We start from the raw sequence: 19626 nt of genomic DNA, 5'->3' as shown, positions 1-19626 counted from the left end.
GTCGGAGTCAATTGGAATGTCGGCAGAAATATAAAGGGACGTTCCTCCAACCAAGTAGAGTCGTTTTACACAGGCGAACGACATATATTCACCGAAATAAAGCATTTCTGCCATGCGTGCCCATAAAAGCGAGCGAAAAAGTGGCCCCCAGAACAGGTGCTGCCCGTTGCGGCAGCAGCGTGCGTAGAGTCACACTAAGTGGCCACGCCTCGTGCCGCCGTCGGATCACCTTCCTTTTTTACACCGTGCTTGAAACTGACCGCTGAGGCAGTTGAGCCGATCGCATGCAGGTGCACGTGGCTGTGAGTCAGAGAGAGAGAATGGCCGAACCACATTTTCCAGGGGGAAGCTGTCTGAAGGACCGAAAGCAGCGCTGCACATGCACATTTGGGCTAAACCTCTTAGTCTGGGGGGGGGGGGGGGGGGGCAGCTTGCCTGGCTGCCGCGCGGAAAATCAATTTTTGGGGCAGTTTTGTGCACCTTGAAGTTGACTATATCGAGAGCAGCTGCTATTTTCGTTCAACGTAACCATACCTTTATGCGATAGAAATTATACGGACACTCCAAGCGCATTTTTGCCGTCGCTGTTGTCGTCACTGTGAGGTTCCGTATAAAGTCCTACAACAATAAAACTGTACCCACACGCTGTACGCTGTGTGTGCGAGGATCAGCAGGCAACTGCAGCTTAATCTCACGCATCTGAGAGAGGAAGGCAGCCGGAAGCGCGCAGTCTTCGTTTGCACGCGAGGCACGGGGAGGAAGCGACGAAGATGGTTCTGCTCGTGCGGCTGCTGTTCACAGAGGCCTCATCTTCAAAGCGATCTACAATGGGTACAAAGTGCATGCGCCGAGTGCCGGTAGCTTCGTATGCGCTGTGCTTTCGACGTTTAGTTTGCGTTGAAGCGAGAGCCAGCACGAAGGTCGATTTGCTCGCTGCTGCTGGCGCGCCTTCTCACTCCAGCGTTTGTACGAGTTTCCGCGGTCATCGAGCGAGATGTATTCATGTTTACCTGTGCGCGTGTGACACCGTGCTTGTTTATTTAGTTAGTAAGCGAGTATTTACAACTTTATATGGCTGATGAAACTACAATCCTTTCGTATACCTGTCTACTAATTTGCTATTGCAAATGATGCTTCGCCTTTCGGGCGAAACTGCAACTTCTTTTTTGCTATATATATTCTCATTGTAACATTACTGTGTTTAGAAATTGTTTGATATAGTGGGGTACGACTGTATACCGAATGTGGCAGTTAGTGGGAGCTCAATGCACACGCATTACATTGCTATACCTTTGCATGGGATTTTCAGGGGGATTTTACAACTGTTCAATATAAACAATAATATTCCCACATATCCGAGTTTGAGATATCCAAATCGACTGTAGTAGTATGTGTTACTAAAGTGTGTCACGAACCACTGTAACCCCAAAGTAGACCTATTAAGAAACAAAGCATACAAATAGAGTTAGTACAAATGGCTTACTTTAAGAGCATGAGAGACAAAGAAAGTACGGCGATGACATAGGCCCCACATTCATCACTCACCTTGCTAATGAACTCTATGCAGCCCATGAACATGTAGTCCCGTGAGTATGCCTCTGAAAAGCCGGCCGCTGCGAATGACTTGGGCTCGATGGTTGGATGATCTGCAGAAAAGAAAGAAAACTGGTTATTATTAACAATTTTCACACCTTTATCAGAGGTCAATGCAAAGCTAAGCAAGTTCATAAGGATTCACGGCTTTAAAAAAGCAGGATACAGGCATAAGATAAAAGGACAACTGATCAAGTCCTTTTATTAGCTGGATTTGTTAATTGCATCATTGCTTGGAGGCCACAGTTGTTAGTTGCTATGGTAAAGTGAATCGAGACACACCGTAACAGTTTACTGCAACTTGACATTGTGTGACTGGAGCTGTACTTGAAAGCGACAACACTGAGCCTACGACTTCTGGCATGCTGCGCATACACTCAGCACAGCAGTTTCCTTTCTTTGTGATCGTACAATGCATGCAGAAAATTCTAAATTCCTCTACAAGAACACAGCTCAGAAGAACAGATATACACCATGGTGCCACGCATTCACTATCAGGGGCCTTGAGTGTCGTACGCTATTCACTGGTGTTTTTGCAGTGCCACATTTGCAGTGTAAGTCCTAATGTTTGGAACAACAATGTATTTTGTGTGAGTGGCAGCGGTGGCAGTGACATTGCTCAACATATCATGGTCTAAACGCATCCCGCATCCATTGCACGTGTGTAAAATCAAATTTCTGGGTTAAAATAAGGTTCTTTGTTCCTTTTTTTGTTGTTGCTGCTGCTGCTGCCCATTGTTTTGCATGCCTTGTGGGGATGCGCGACTCTCACGCGTCCCCTGATGTTGTTTTCCCCGCATAGCTAGCGTCTCCCGTAATCCGGCTTCTCCGCGTGGCTAAGCGCTGGTGGGGGTCGTGGTGGTTGCGGCGCATTGCGAGAGATGGCGCGAGTGTCGCGATGCTAATGCCACCGAACGACGGGGTGACTTGGGGAGAAAAAGGTCAAAGGCGCTTCCTCTTTGGCTTGGGATCGGCGACCAAGACACATGAACGCTTCGCGCGTGCGCCGGCCCGCTTTGCGGGACCGTCTCGCGAGGCTCAGATGTGGGGTCTCACACGTGCTCTTGGGACAAAGGAACGACAACACAGTAGTGCAAACATTAACAAGGGCATTTATTGCATCTTTCAATACACTAATACACGCTAGCCGAATTGCTATGCATAGAACATTCACATGGGCACGCGACAAATCAAGCCAGTCCGACTCACCACAACCGGATAGCGAGCGAATATGTTTGCCCCATGCTATGACACCATCACCTTATCGTTCACATGTATGGTCACGCGAACGACAGCGCGTTCGAACGATCCGAGTTTGTCCATACCGGTGCCGTGCTCCTAGCCACGCGAGGCAGTCTTGCGAAGCGTGGATCGGCGCATGCGTGGGACGTCCACATCGCTCACCGATCCCAACCCCAAGAGGAACCGCGTTCTCCCTTTTGCGCCCGCCTAGCCCCCCCCCCGCCGTCAGGTGGCGTTAGCAGCACAACACTAGCACCATCTCTCGTAATACGCTGCAACTCCGCCGCCGTAAAGCTACGCGGCAAAGCCGGATTACGGGAGCCATGCAGGGAAAACAACATCAGGAGACACGTGAGAGTCTCGCATGCCCACAGCCTATCGCCGTTAGAAAAAAAAAAAAAAGAATGGTCAATAAGGCTAGCAATACATGTTCGTTTTGCAATGAAGCGTTTGATCAACATGAACTGACGAGTGTGGATATGTGCCGAGTGCAGCTTGCTCTTTCATGCTGGCAAATGCTCTGGCACAGGTGAGTGTTCGTTTTGTGCAATCAAAGACTCAACTCGTGAAGCTCAGAAATATGCCAGTTGTAAGGCTGCATGGGCCAAAATCAAGCAAAAGGTACCGTATTTACTCAAATCTAATGCACACTTTTTTTCGATAAAATGTGTCCAAAAATTGCGTGCATACTAGAATCGAGTACGACCCTAAATCTGCGTTACCATATTGCCATCGGCATAAAGCAGAAAGTTGTATTTCTGTATGAAAGCATGAGGTATGCGGTTCAGGTGCGCGTTACAATCGAGGGTGCATTAAAATCAAGTAACTCTATACGGCAGGGGTTCTCAAGCATGTTCGTTTCAGGGAACCCTGCTAAGCTCCATGAAGCGCCAAGGAACCCCCCCCCCCCCCCATTTAACCGAATTAAAATGTCCTAATTAACCGAATGTCGAATTACCCAAGGTATCAAGAAAACAATAAATGAATGCTTACTACGTCAACAGGCTTTTATTTACTGAATGAATTAGCAAATCTTGTTTCTATTTTGCACAAGAGCAGTGCGGCACCCGCTGCGGTGGCTCAGTTAGCAAAGGCGTTTCGTGGCTGAGCACGAGGTCACGGGATTGAATCCCGGCCGCGGCGGCCACATTTCGATGGAGGCGAAATGCAAAAACTTTTGCCCGTGTAGGTGCTTGCGTTGTAGTGCATGTTAAAAAACCGCAGGTGGTCAAAATTAATCCGGAGCCCTCCACTACGGCATACCTCACAGTAAGAACTGGTTTTGGCACGTAAAACCCTAGAAAGAAGAAGAGCAGTGCGGAAGCTGAAGTTCTCGTCATCTCATGACTTATTTGAGCTAGCAGCGGCGAAGGCCTCGCAACATCTTTCGCAACATCTTTCGCAGCGCGGCCGCGGCGCGCGTCTTCATCTGAGACACGCTTTTCACTACCGCGCGCACATCCCGATTATTTTTTCGCTAGTGAGCTGGTCGCCAAAAATTGCCCGCCCATCGCGATGTAGCCGGTGCTCTTCATCTTCGACAGCCTTGCAATGAGTAAAAGCGAAACTACTGCTTACCGCAACCGCTGGGGAGAAAACCGCGGCCGTTATCGACGAGATCGTGGTCGGCGACCTTGCCGGTTCACAAGGCAGGCGGCCGACGCCATAGCCGACGCACTCACCAAGTCAAAACGAAACTACCGTTTGCTGCAACAAGTGCGCACGAAACCGCGGTCGCTATCGACGCAATCATGGATGGCGACTACGCAGCTGCGAAAGGCACGCAGCCGACGCGCGCACCGTCAAAACGAAACTACTATTTCCCGCAACCGCTGCTGCAGACGAAACTGTGCTGGTTATCGACGCGATCATAGATCGCGATTGCGATCATAGATCGCGATTACGCACTTATGAAGGCACGCGGCTAGCCGCCAACGCGGTGTTACGCGCGGCGATTAACGCAAGAATAAAGGCTTTGAGGACACATTTAGGCACGAAGAGTTCCGGCGTTGCTGTCAGTCACGTATAGCGTACGATTGCCGCTGAGGACCATACCAATGAGGACTGCATCGCTTCGTTTTTGGACGCTAGCGCCGTTTTAGCTCTTTTGTGGCGCGCACTTGTGGTGCTCCGCGCATCAGTTTTTTTTATTCCTCCGAAGTATAACATCAGTGCGCACGTACGCTATCGGCACCTACCCTATCTACTAACGGGAGAAATGCGCACAGTGGTAAGTTAGAGCCTCCGAGATTCAAGTGCGAAAGCTTAGGCGCGCTGCCCATGGCTGCCCATTTTCGGAGATTGGGTGGCGACAAGCTGCTTGCGGATTTATTGCGCAGTTCGCGCGTTGCCGTTACGCACTGTGATGTGCTTTTTGACACTTGGGCATAGGTAATAGAGGTTTTGTGGATCAAGCGCACCTCGTGTTCGCCGTTTTCGCCACTTGGCGAGCGCGGGACCACGGAAAATTTACCAGTGGCTCGCGGAACCACGAGCAGGGGCCTGCGGAACCCCCGGGTTCCGCGGAACCCACTTTGAGAACCCATGCTATACGGTAATCCCGGCCATCTGCAAGCAGAGCTAGTGTGGAAATTAGTAGAACATTGTCCCAGCTTTCGATGCTTGAGTCAGAGCTGGACGAGCTTATGAACGTGCAGGAAACAGTGTTGAACATCGAAAAATCTATGCAGCATCTGTCAGACACCTGTGGTGAAATAAAAGCATCTCTGAATCGACAAAAGAGAGATACATGTGACTTGCGGCATCAAGTAGACTCTGTAGAGAAGTCTCATCGTGAGGTAGACATATCAAATTAAGCTGACAAATGAGTAAGCTGGAGCAAAACAGTCGCTGACAAAATAATTAAATCCATGGCCTTATGCCTAGTAAGAATGAAGATTTGATGGCCAAAATAAATAGCTGGCTCTCTTAATGTACCAGAGCTTTGAGAAAATGCCATTGAAGGGGTGCACCGCATCCTTTCTAAACACAGCAAATCACGTTTTGTCATTCTCAAGTTTTCAATAGTAAGAGCTAAATGGCTCACAGACAGAAAGAAACTCAAAAGCAAACTGCCAGGAGTGCAATTCTTCGACAATGTGACAGCGGCAAACAAAAAATTACCTACCGTTTTGTTTGGAGCTCTGAAGGACGAAATTTTTGCAAGCAAAAATGCAATCATGAGCAGCAAGATTGCTACGGAAGTTGACCTGAACAAAACTGTCTAGCATTCATTTGCCAGGTACCATTACATTACTTAGAAATTATGGCTAACTATTACACCACCAAAATTTTATTAATTTGATGAAAACTGGTGAATTTTCTAGCAAAACGCATTTTTCACTATTTCAAATCAATGCGAGAAGAGAAGCCTCTGGAACAAACACACTGAAATTGAGGCCTACTTATCTCAGTTTGACAGCTGCTTCAATTTTTTATCATTCTTGGAAACGTGGTACTCGGGCTGCGCAAATGCGCACAATCTTTTTGATTTTAGACATGCTGCTGTTTATCAGTCGAGAGTACGTGGTGGCTGCGTGTCTATTAACGTGCGACAACGCTACCATTTTGAATGGTTTCAAGATTCCACATGCGTGTGCGATGAATTTGAAATATTTACAGCTTTATGTCTACACTTTCTCTTTGTTGCAGTTTACCGTCCCCCTCAAGGTGTACTTTGTAACTTTAAAAATTTTGTCGAGAACTGTTTACCTTTTGCAGATGGGAAAAAATTGCACACTGTCATCGTAGGTGATTTTTAACATTGATTTACTCTGCCATAATCAAGCAAAGTTCCAATTACTTAAGGTAATTGCAACAATTAAGAAAATGAGGCTACCAGAATAACTGCGCTTACTAATACATTTAATGACAGCTCAATCTCGTGCATGCAAGGGAGGAAAGCGGGGTGGAAGCTTACGTCTCGCGCTACGCTCCAAGGGGGAGGGAGTAGGGGCAGCGTTGCAGTGCGGCAGCAACTGCGTAAGGCATGGCATCTTGAAAGCCATCAGCGACAAGGACAGCGTCCACCATGCGAGGCAGCACGGAGGTCAATTTGCTCGCTGCACTTCCTCACTCCAGCGTTTTGACAGCGAGTTTCCAGGGTCATCGACTGAGATGTGTTCATGTTTGCTTGTGCGTGCGTGACCCCATACTTGTTAATTTAGTTAGTATGCCTATGTTTACAAGCTTATACGGCCGATAAAGCTGCTATTCTTCATTCGTATAGCTGTCTACTAATTTGCTATCGCAAACTATGCTTCGCCTTCCGGGTGAAACTGCTACTTTTTTAGCATTCTGCAAAGTATGGGCCTGCTAAACGAAGGTTTGAAACGCAGCCCTTCATAGTTCGACTTTGTCGGTGTGGATGATGAAGCCGACGTCGCAGAGTCATTCACCGACGAGGCATCATTCTTCAATTGCAAGGCTTTGTCAGCAATGAATTGGATGAAAAAAGTGAGCAGAGCTCAGAACCAATACTGCCACCTGCAAGCACATCAACCACAGTTGAGTGCATTGCATCTTTGAAGCAGCTCATCTGTAGCAAAGGTCTTGGTGATAAGCACTTGTCAGCTTTGAACAATCTGGAAGCCGTGATGATTGCGGCATTGAATAAGCAAAGCAAGCTTACCAATTACTTTGGAAAACAACAAAATGTTCTTGGCATTTCGTTGGCTTATTCTTGCTTGTCCACTTATTACGAACGCTGGGCCAGTAAGAATGAATCCTGCCTGCATGACTGAGTTTTGTTACAAGTGGGCTAGATGATCGATTCCGTAAAAATGTTAAATTGGTTATTTTTTCCACGATCCTTAGACGTTTCTTTATCACATGGGGATATATCAGAAAGCAAAGTAATGTAGAAATTGAGAAAATCGCACATTTTAGTGCGCTGTCGACAAAAATGGGGTAGAAAATCAGGCTTTGGGAGGTGCCATTGCACCGCAGATAGCGTGCCCTTCGACTGATGCAATGCCACCATTTTGGTACCGTCATAAAGAGGAGTGGTCGTAGTTTCAGACAACCCTACATATTTTGCCGTGCAAAAGTATATGCAAAAGAAGCGAGTGAAAAGAGGAAGAACTAGCGTTGCTATTCATAACTGCTGCCACATGCGCACAGGAAGCGGTCCTATCGGCGAACGCAGATTTGGACTGCTGGCACGAATATCGACAGCGGCAAGATGTGCATTTCACTGTCCCAGCAAGGGTTGGCAATTGTGTTAAGCATCGCTGGCTCGCATTTCATTTTAATGCGTCCAAAGTGCAGAATTGTTGAATCAAAATGGTGGAATGATAAAAAAAAAGGAGAGAAAAAAAAAAAAAAGCTTATCTGTGCGTGTAACTCCTCTCCTCCCAGTTGAAAGATGTCCACCCCTAAAAAATTTCTGCGGAGAACCCTGCATGTGCTGCATAAAATATGCGTTTTGAAAGCACAGCTGTTTACACAGCCCCTCTTACAGGGTTTTGCAGTAGTAGGTACTCTCACAGCGCCTTGCGAGTCAGACTGCCCGACACGGTTGGTGTCAAGTGGCAAAAAAGAGTGCCTACCAATGAGCTGGCCACTGCCCCAGATGAAGGGCAAGAACTGGTAGTCGTCAAGACTCCAGACACCATGACTTCCGGCAGGCTCCATGCGGTACTCCAGTTGCAGGTGACGCACCAGCTCCAGGTATCTGCGCCAAAGGAGAGTAAAAAAAATGCAAACACATACGTAAGGACAACTCTTCATTAACCTCTTCTGATTGGTCCTCAAAATTTCATAACTTGCCGAGTTCTGAGCTGAGAATGGCATACGGTCACATTGTAGTGATGGTGAAGAACCAAGCGCTGCAAAAACTAACTCTTTACTGGGTGAACTTGTAGCTAGAAAGACAAGCAACACTCAAATCCCAGCAACAGCAGCGAGCACAGCTGTCATTCATCAAAGCTACTCTCAAGGGTCAAGTGCATCTGCAATATATAGGGTGTCCCAGCTAATGCAAGCCAAGCTGTGAAGTAAAGGGATGAAAAAAAAAAACACGGTGCAAGATACAATTTTAAGACCTACGGTGTTTGGTTGTCAACCTCAGATGACCAAACACCGTAGGGTCTTATATCTTGCACTGGGAATTTCTTAATCCTTTCTTTTTCTTTGAACAGCTTGGCTTACGTTAGCTGGGACACATGATATACATGTATCACAGTACATATTTCAGAGTTGTGGCTGGTGCTTGCGTACATAAAAAAATTTACAAGACTATTAGCGTTGTGTGTGAAATCTTATTAGACAGCACTTCTTGGCTATTGACCCTTTTCGTGGAGAAGTTTGTTCTCGAGAAACGAGATGGCGCTTACGGCGGTGCGCCATACGTCTCCTCAGCGACCGCGCACGAATACAAAACCATTACCGCTTCTACCTTGCTTCTGTGCGATAAGCTGTCGGAAATGCAACTGAATTTTCGCTAACGCACTGTGCTCCAATCATGCTGGATTGAATCGTGTGGGTTGAAGAGGTGTGCAGTAGTTGGCTGCACAAACGGTGACTGGCGTATTAAGAAATGTAATGAATACGTGGGGTCAAGTTCGCGGACCGCTGCTGCAACTGTCCGTACGAGTTTCCGGCACTTCGAGATGTACGGCTTTCCTCGAGGATACGCAAATTTGCTCATCCCGCCAGCGCTTTATTGCTAACCTTCAAAGCAAAGGCTTCAGCCCCAGTACTTCGGAAAAAGTGAGTACCGCTCGTTAAACAATGATAATGGGAGTAACGCTGCTTCCCGTCATAGTAGGTTTCGCGCACAGTATCTACACACATCTACCCCAACCGGCACGGAAACTTGCGCCCACTCTTGTGTCAACGTGTCAAGAATAAGTGATTGGGCGCATACTTGAATATATGCGCACTATATACGCACAATAAGTGACAGTACTGCACCAATAGCACACAAATCGTCGAAGCTGAATGTTTCGTGACGGTCCACAAGAGTAAGCGAGTTACTAGCGATAATACGCATTTGCTACAAGGTATTACAATGTGCAGAACAGCTACATTTCAAGCCTTGTGCACAGCAAGGACAAATCTGACAGAATTGAGCAGACCCACGAGCGATTAGGCAGAAAATGATCAGATAGTGACCGCACCAAGGAACCTCACCAAGTCAGAAACGTGACAAGCTGCTGCTTCAAAATATTTGCCAAATAAACAACGAGAACCAAGACACCATAATCCTGATTCAATTCATGAGCGGAAAGTTTGGATAGCTTCGAATACATATTAAGCCCCGCTTTTAGAGCAAGCACTATATAGGCTGCTCACGCAGTTTGGACATAGCTTAATCAGCTCCGAAAGCACTTTCGCATGTTCTTTGAAACTGCGGCCAAAGCTTTGTGTCGCCCACCCAATCACCGTCTACGATATCTCCCGAAACAAAGGTTTGCTAAGCCGCACCGGCGTCATACACATCCATTGTAAACACGGAGGCAACGAAGGCAGTTGAGGCAAGCAATGGACACGTCACCACGTGATCAAACATGGCAGCGCCCACGAAATCACCGCAAAAAGGTTCAGTAGCATCGGCGACATCATTAAAAAATATTTCGGATACACTAGGTGCACCTTGCACAGATGACTCGATAACAGTGATAATCCAATGAAAATCCCAACTGTGTATGTACAACAATATTAAAAAAAAAATGTGGATTTTTATGTCATGGGTAGTTGAACAACAAAAACATCAAATCAAATTTAGGGGTTTTACATGCCAAAACCACCATCTGATTATGAGAAGACTTGGGATTAATACCTGGGGTTCTTTTAAGGCACACCCAATGCATGGTACACGAATGCATCCCACCTTCATCGGAATGTGGCCACCGCAGTCGGGAATTGAAGCTACGACCTCGTGGTCAGCAGTGCCACGCCATACTGCTGGGTTGGATGCCAAACATAGACGTGTCATCGGGCCACTACCTCTCACTTAGGAAACACTGCTCGGCACATGGTGTTTCCAACATCACCAGAAACTCGCATGCCTGCATCCCGTCAGGTGTGCAATTCACAGTTGTTATCTTTGCAATACGAGCAATTTTACAGGCTGCCGCAAGATGCGCACCCTCCAAGTCAAACAACATGCAGCAAGAGAACATCCACACATTAAAAGGCACTCCTCTAGACGCTCATTCATTTTACATGAATGAGCGTCTAGAGGAGTGCCTCTTCCCCACAAAATTCCCCATGGAATAGCAAAAGACTCGAAGAGGCGAAATAACAAGGAGCCAAATAAACAACGAGAACCAAAAGCTGTACTGTGTTTTGTTGCAACTCTGTGAGCACAGTAAAACCTCGTTAATTCCGATTTCACAGGACCGAAAAAAAATGTCAGAACAATCAAATTATCAAGGGTATCAAGGAAACAAACAAATGCTTACAAGCTTTTATTTACTGAATGAACCAGCAAATCCTGTTTCTATTTTGCACAAAAGCAGTGCTGCAATTCTCGTGACTGATTAACGTTCGCAGCGGCGAAGGCCTTGCGACCTTGGCCTTGCGCAAAGTGCCTAGAGTGGCCAGTCGCGCGGCAATTTTGCGTGTATTCGCGGGCTTCTTTTACGCTTGGAAAAACACTTTTATGTAGCACGTATTGAGCACCAGAAAGCTGTACCAGGAGTTTCTCATGGTGCTCTGCAATTTTCTCATTGACACTTTTCATCTAATTATAATATTTGAGAAGTTAATTAAGACTAATTAGGTAATTAGGCAGAATGCATAAAATACTGAGTATCTCCAAGCGACGGCAAACAGCATTACCTTGGTTCTGTCCAGCTACGTGGCATTTGCACATTTTAAAATCTTGCTGCATGATAGTTGGGACACCCTGTATATAATATTAAGCTCATAAAATTTGATCAGCAACTTTATATTTTAACTGCCTTTTCACTAAATAATATGTTTTGGTTCTGTATTCAGTATTAGAGAAAAACTACAGGTGGCACAGTGCTGTGTTCGTGAAGATGAAAGTGCGGTTTTTGTGAATTATTTCAATGTACTCTTGATTTTATCTTGACACCAAAATCATAGATGTGTGTCGGTATTAAGGGCACATGCATGAGGTACTTAGTTAGTGGGCACTCGAGCAGCACTGTCGGCATGGCCCGTAACTCTTGCTTCTGTCCTGTGCAGGCTGCTATCGCACTCCTGTTGGCGCTATCAACGGACACACTCACCGACTTGGAATGCGTTTCCGCGCGTCTTCCCGACGCAATCTGTGTTTGCATCGATGTCGACGCACATTTTCCTGCCGTGGTGTCATCAGCAAGGCTCGTCTTCCGTGCGCCAACCACATCGACCACTGCATCGTCCATCAAGGAACATTTAAACGACTTCCCTGGAAACTTCACCTTCAGTGGGCACTCGAGCAGCACTGTCGGCATGGCCCGTAACTCTTGCTTCTGTCCTGTGCAGGCTGCTATCGCACTCCTGTTGGCGCTATCAACGGACACACTCACCGACTTGGAATGCGTTTCCGTGCATCTTCCTGACGCAACCTGTCTTTGCATCGATGTCGACGCGCATTTTCCTGCTGTGGTGTCATCAGCAAGGCTCGTCTTCCGTGCGCCAACCACATCGACCACTGCATCGTCCATCAAGGAACATTTAAACGACTTCCCTGGAAACTTCACCTTCAGTGGGCACTCGAGCAGCACTGTCGGCATGGCCCGTAACTCTTGCTTCTGTCCTGTGCAGGCTGCTATCGCACTCCTGTTGGCGCTATCAACGGACACACTCACCGACTTGGAATGCGTTTCCGTGCATCTTCCTGACGCAACCTGTCTTTGCATCGATGTCGACGCGCATTTTCCTGCTGTGGTGTCATCAGCAAGGCTCGTCTTCCGTGCGCCAACCACATCGACCACTGCATCGTCCATCAAGGAACATTTAAACGACTTCCCTGGAAACTTCACCTTCAGTGGGCACTCGAGCAGCACTGTCGGCATGGCCCGTAACTCTTGCTTCTGTCCTGTGCAGGCTGCTATCGCACTCCTGTTGGCGCTATCAACGGACACACTCACCGACTTGGAATGCGTTTCCGTGCATCTTCCTGACGCAACCTGTCTTTGCATCGATGTCGACGCGCATTTTCCTGCTGTGGTGTCATCAGCAAGGCTCGTCTTCCGTGCGCCAACCACATCGACCACTACATCGTCCATCAAGGAACATTTAAACGACTTCCCTGGAAACTTCACCTTCAGTGGGCACTCGAGCAGCACTGTCGGCATGGCCCGTAACTCTTGCTTCTGTCCTGTGCAGGCTGCTATCGCACTCCTGTTGGCGCTATCAACGGACACACTCACCGACTTGGAATGCGTTTCCGTGCATCTTCCTGACGCAACCTGTCTTTGCATCGATGTCGACGCGCATTTTCCTGCTGTGGTGTCATCAGCAAGGCTCGTCTTCCGTGCGCCAACCACATCGACCACTGCATCGTCCATCAAGGAACATTTAAACGACTTCCCTGGAAACTTCACCTTCAGTGGGCACTCGAGCAGCACTGTCGGCATGGCCCGTAACTCTTGCTTCTGTCCTGTGCAGGCTGCTATCGCACTCCTGTTGGCGCTATCAACGGACACACTCACCGACTTGGAATGCGTTTCCGTGCATCTTCCTGACGCAACCTGTCTTTGCATCGATGTCGACGCGCATTTTCCTGCTGTGGTGTCATCAGCAAGGCTCGTCTTCCGTGCGCCAACCACATCGACCACTGCATCGTCCATCAAGGAACATTTAAACGACTTCCCTGGAAACTTCACCTTCAGTGGGCACTCGAGCAGCACTGTCGGCATGGCCCGTAACTCTTGCTTCTGTCCTGTGCAGGCTGCTATCGCACTCCTGTTGGCGCTATCAACGGACACACTCACCGACTTGGAATGCGTTTCCGTGCATCTTCCTGACGCAACCTGTCTTTGCATCGATGTCGACGCGCATTTTCCTGCTGTGGTGTCATCAGCAAGGCTCGTCTTCCGTGCGCCAACCACATCGACCACTGCATCGTCCATCAAGGAACATTTAAACGACTTCCCTGGAAACTTCACCTTCAGTGGGCACTCGAGCAGCACTGTCGGCATGGCCCGTAACTCTTGCTTCTGTCCTGTGCAGGCTGCTATCGCACTCCTGTTGGCGCTATCAACGGACACACTCACCGACTTGGAATGCGTTTCCGTGCATCTTCCTGACGCAACCTGTCTTTGCATCGATGTCGACGCGCATTTTCCTGCTGTGGTGTCATCAGCAAGGCTCGTCTTCCGTGCGCCAACCACATCGACCACTGCATCGTCCATCAAGGAACATTTAAACGACTTCCCTGGAAACTTCACCTTCAGTGGGCACTCGAGCAGCACTGTCGGCATGGCCCGTAACTCTTGCTTCTGTCCTGTGCAGGTGTGTACTAAACTTTCCTTATACGCTAGAAAAAGTGATGACCGCTTCTTAGTGCTGTTCCCGTGCCCACGGGTGCTGTGTGAGACCATTTGTGAATGCTTGAATTCGTCATTTGCCTTATTGTTAATCTGTTCAGGGGATGTTGAGACAAACCCTGGGCCTAATACTAGGGTGGACGCACTTTTTGATATTGAAACACTGCCCGACGACCCTGCAGAACAAATGAAGATAATGTTTCGCTTTATTAAAGATATACACACCCGCTCACTCCAGTCCTCAAAAACTTTAGCCGAACAAGCTGCCGATATTAAAGCTATCAAGAATGGCCAAAAAAATATGGAAGCGAAATTCACAGTATTGAGCAAACGGATGGACGGTATCGAAGAAAAATGCAATAATTTCTAGGCACAGGGCGTAGTACTGTCTACTATGAAGAGCACTGTCGGGGCCCTAAAAGAAGAAATTCTGCGAGCTCGCGCCAATGAGCTTGAAGACAGATCTCGGCGAAACAATCTAATCATTCGCAACATTCCAGACGCTAAAGAAACATGGGAACAAACCGAGAACAAGATTATTCCTGCTTTGAAAACCGTACTTCCATCTTTTTCATCCGATTCAATTGAACGTGCTCATCGGTTAGGCGTTTTTTCACCAGAAAAATGCCGACCCGTAATTGTAAATTTCTCGAGTTTTAAAATAAAAGAAAATGTTCTTTCACTACGTAATCACCTCAAAACAAGCAGTATCACCCTCAGCGAAGACTACTCCCCCGCAACCCGTCTTGCTCGGGGAAATCTTATCGAGTTTGGTAAAAGCCAGCCCGGCGCACCTGCGTTTAAACTAAGATACGACAAACTACTTATGAACGACAGGTGCTACGTTTTTGACGCCGAAATGAAATGCGTGACAGAAAAACCGTCGCAGGGCCAACGCGCAAGGAACATAGTTCCCGCAGGTAATTTGACTTAGCGGAGCGAGAGGGGAAGTGGACAGACTTCACAACACCATGTGTCCATCTTTTTCACTAACATTAGAAGTGTGCTGAGCAAATATTTTTCATTGTCCTCGGCGATTGACACTTGTTCTCCACACATTGTCGCCTTAACAGAAACGTGGCTTTCGAGCAACATTAATGATTCCGAAATCTTTGAGGATGCCCATCACTTCGCTATTTATAGGGAGGATCGTGCCGCGCGTCGAGGAAGCGGCGTTCTACTTGCTATTTCTAACGACATTCCTTCTTCACGAATTTTTGTTGCTACTGACCTCGAAATCGTCTGGGCTACATTTAACATTCATCACCAGAAGGCAATTATAGGCGTATGCTACCGATCTCCTCCTTCCTCACCCACATTCGTTAGCGAATTGCACGATGTAATTAATAACGTATCATCACGCTTTCCATCGTCGCCCCTTTACTTATTAGGCGACTTTAACCTTCCGAACATTAAATGGAATACTCAACCTCCTTCATTACTGTCTTTTTCGTCTCAGGCCAAAGAATTTTTAGATTTATGTTCCACTTTTACCTTTTCGCAAGTGGTCACTCAACCTACCCGGAATACTGCTAGTATCTCAAACACTCTCGACCTAGTACTTACTACTGAACCCAAACTTCCAACATTACCTTCCTTCCGCCTTTAAGTGACCATTCTGCTATGCATTTTACCATTAGTGCCAACCATCCGAAAATTAACAGGAAGAAGAAAACAATACTCGACTATAGGAGAGCAAACTTCGAGGCCATCAATAGCGAGTTATGCACGTTTCTTGACACATTCCTGACTAACTTTGATGACCGTTCTGTGCAAACTAATTGGGACATGTTTACTCATAAATTTAATGAACTAATGAACAAATATGTTCCCAGCCGTACCTTAACTTCCAACCCACAAGCCCCCTGGTATAACACTCGGATTAAACGTCTTTCTAACCGTAAAAAGCGTATCTACCGCTCAGCTAAGTTGTCCTCAAGTGCTTCTCGTTGGACGGCATACAAGGCGGCTTCTAATGAATATATTCAAGCGTTAAAACTTGCTAAACGTACTTTCCTTACTGTTACTCTTCCATCTATTCTTAAAACTAGCATTAAGAAATTTTGGAAAATAATTAGACCTGTTTCTGATAACTTAATCCAATTGGACGACTCTACTGGGCAGCCTGTTCCTAAAAATGGTGCTGCAACTCACCTTAACAAAGCCTTTAGCAAAAATTTTTCGGGAGTTCTTAATTAGCAACTTCCCAAGTTGCGTAACTATGATTACCCAGTCATGTTCCCAGTAATAGTTCATGTATCTGGTGTTGCTAAACTTATTGACAAACTCGACTACAATTCTTCACCTGGCTTCGACTCAATTAACACCAAGTTCTTGAAAAACACTTCCGCGTACAGTTCTATTATACTAACCAAAATTTTCCAACAGTCACTCAACAAAGGCACTTTACCTTATCAGTGGAAGGTTGGGAAGGTGGTTCCGCTTCACAAATCTGGTAACAAAAACATAGCAACCAACTATCGCCCCATCTCACTCACCAGCACGTGCTGCAAACTACTCAAACACATTGTATTCAAAAACCTCGTCGACTTTCTTGAAAATAACACATTTTTTTCACCTGCGCAACATGGCTTTAGGAAATCATACTCATGCGAGACTCAACTCGTATCCTTCACTCATCATTTGCATCGAATTCTTGATCGTTCATCATGCGCTGAGTGCATTTTTTTAGACTTCTCAAAAGCTTTCGATAAAGTCTGTCACAAACTTCTAATCCACAAACTAACGCATTTGAATATTGATGGTAATCTTTTAAAATGGATCGAATGTTTTCTTGTTCATCGCTCACAATACGTCACTGCTAACGGCTGCAATTCACCGATGTGTTCTGTTGCTTCCGGAGTGCCCCAAGGATCGGTTCTCGGTCCTTTGCTGTTCTTAATATATATTAACGACCTTCCTTCGCAAGTAACTTCTACCATTCATCTCTTCGCTGATGATTGTGTTATCTTTAGAGAAATAACTGCAGATTGTGATACTAACCGTCTTCAGTCCGACCTTGATATAATATCTAACTGGTGCAGTTTATGGCTAATGGAATTAAATGTTAACAAGTGTAAAGCTATGCATGTATCTAGGACATCAAACGTCTCCCAAGTATACTATTTAAATAACCTTCCTTTAGAACAGGTAACTTCGTACAAATACTTAAGAATTCATATCACATACAACCTTACCTGGGCAACCCACATTAATAATATAGTGAACAATGCTAATCGCGCTCTTGGTTACTTAAGGCGAAACTTTTTTAAGGCTCCACAGTCTTTGAAATTATTGCTTTATAAAACCTTAATACGCCCGAAATTAGAGTACGCTACATCAGTCTGGGACCCTAATAACTTAAACTTAATTAACGCATTAGAATTAGTTCAGAATAACGCTGCTCGTTTTATTCTTTCGAATTACAACAGAACTGCCAGCGTAACAGCCATGAAAACTAACCTTTCTCTTCCATCTCTTGCAGCTCGACGTAAAGTTTCCCGTTTATCATTATTTCACAAAATTTTTCACCATACAATACTGCATGATGTATTCATTCATATTCCACACTACGTATCTCGTCGCATCGATCATTCTTACAAGGTTCACGTCCCTTCTTGCAGCACAAATACATTTTCCCAGTCATTCGTACCTCAGACGTCACTAGAGTGGAACCACCTTCCCGCAAACATTGTATCCATCAGTGATAATTCCTTGTTTCGTGATGCCTTAACCAACATTACTTGCTAGAATTCGGTTTCATGTACTTGTATATGTTGTCTTTTTTATTGTAATAGCTTTTTTTATTCATTGTTCATTGTATCCCTACTGAATTACTTGTCAAATTGTATTTTTAGGTTGTACTTGTTTCTCTTGTAATACTTACTGTTTGAATTTACCTGTAACCCACTCCCCTCTGTAAAGCCTTCACAGGCCTTGAGGGTATAATAAATGAAATGAAATGAAATGTTGGTGAACCTACTGCCCTGAACTGATGCAAAACTCTTAAAGGAGTACTGACACAAAAAAGTTCGATCTTATTTTTTCTGCTATAATAAGTAGCTAATGACCCAGTAATCACAGCGCAAAACCTCATTTGCTTCAGAGCACGACAGGTAATTATTTGGAGTCTTGTTTGTAGCAACCAGTCCAAGATCCGGTTTCAGAGAGCAACGAGATGGAAAAGGGATCGCACAAAACTGTGATGTGCATTTGCCGGCGTGCTCGCCGGCACGTCGTCCTCGTTTTTGTCATCCAGCAGCGACTATTTCCTGCAGGCGGGAGTTGCCACCGTATTAGACGTGGCCAACCACTTTTGATTTGATCCACTACAAAGCAGCGACTCGGAAAGTGTGGCCAGCGACAGCTACATGAATATGCGTATACACACCACTACAAGTAGTACGAACCATTCGTCGAGGGAGCTTTGGGAATGAAACATATTCCAGAGCAGGACACAAGGCGGGGTAAAAGTCGGCACAGCATCAGGCTTGGGGCTACGTAGTCTTAGTGGAAGATCATCGGACTGCTCCAAGCTCAAAGGGTTTTGTTTACACCAGGCACGCTCAAAATAAAGCAAGCAAATCTGGCTGCTCTTCAACGGGGTCCATTCTAAGTGTCCAGTGGCGTGCACGAACTGGAGCCACTTCTGCTGCTTAACGCCAACGGTAGCAAAAGAGCATGCCAAGCGAGCTGCCGATCATTGGGAAATGGTATAGGCTTAGGTGGCTGGCCGTCTAAGCCGGGGCCGACGGGCCTTGCGATCCGTCCGCAGCTCGTAATAAAGCACCTATATTCATCAACACAATCAATGTCTCTACACATTTATGCCGCTCATAAGTGACAATACAATTAGTTTTACTGATGCCGTAGGTAGCGATGAGAAAACACGTTAGCAAGGCGAGTGGCTTCACAGAGACAATTGCTGCAGCGGCTGCGCTGACCGCTTGCGAGCCAAAAGCACGCCAACAATTTGTTATATCGTGCAACGTTTGATAACACGCACACTTTCGAGGTCACTTTAAACATTATTTCGTGTCAGAAACAAATTAAGCCGGTTTTGGTGTTGCTGTCTGTGGTGTAAGAGGCCAGCGTCTCAACCAGGGAGAAAAAAAAAAAAAAAGGCCCCGCGTCTATCGGAGCGCCGACAAACTTGCCCTGCCCCGACAGCAGCGTAAACTCGTGGCGTAGCGTTTTCTCTGCTGTTTACAATCCTTATTTGCTTGATGCCAATGTCATGAGGTGCTGCGCATTGCGGTTGGCTGCGCGCATGTACTTTAAAATTGATTTTAAATATGTTCTAAGCTATATTCACCGCTAATATTTTGTAGACGATGTGTGC

The 19626-nt window shown here is 46.3% G+C and overlaps 1 protein-coding gene across 3 annotated transcripts in view; it reads right to left on the bottom strand.

Annotated features, from left to right (window-relative positions):
* Positions 1–19626, bottom strand: part of LOC119437548 (serine/threonine-protein phosphatase 2A activator) — a 71227-nt gene that overhangs the window by 13071 nt on the left and 38530 nt on the right. For all 3 annotated transcript variants that reach the window (XM_049660692.1, XM_049660693.1, XM_037704547.2), the window contains 2 exons: positions 8385–8509; positions 1546–1646 (listed from right to left, as the gene is read on the bottom strand). In XM_049660692.1, coding sequence (XP_049516649.1) covers positions 1546–1646; positions 8385–8509 — 226 coding nt within the window. The remainder of the gene's footprint in view (positions 1–1545; positions 1647–8384; positions 8510–19626) is intronic.

Source organism: Dermacentor silvarum, chromosome 1, assembly GCF_013339745.2.
Source record: "Dermacentor silvarum isolate Dsil-2018 chromosome 1, BIME_Dsil_1.4, whole genome shotgun sequence".
Classification (NCBI taxonomy): Eukaryota; Metazoa; Arthropoda; class Arachnida; order Ixodida; family Ixodidae; genus Dermacentor; species Dermacentor silvarum.
Note: the sequence above shows the minus strand (reverse complement) of the source record. Positions and strands in the feature narration are given on the sequence as shown.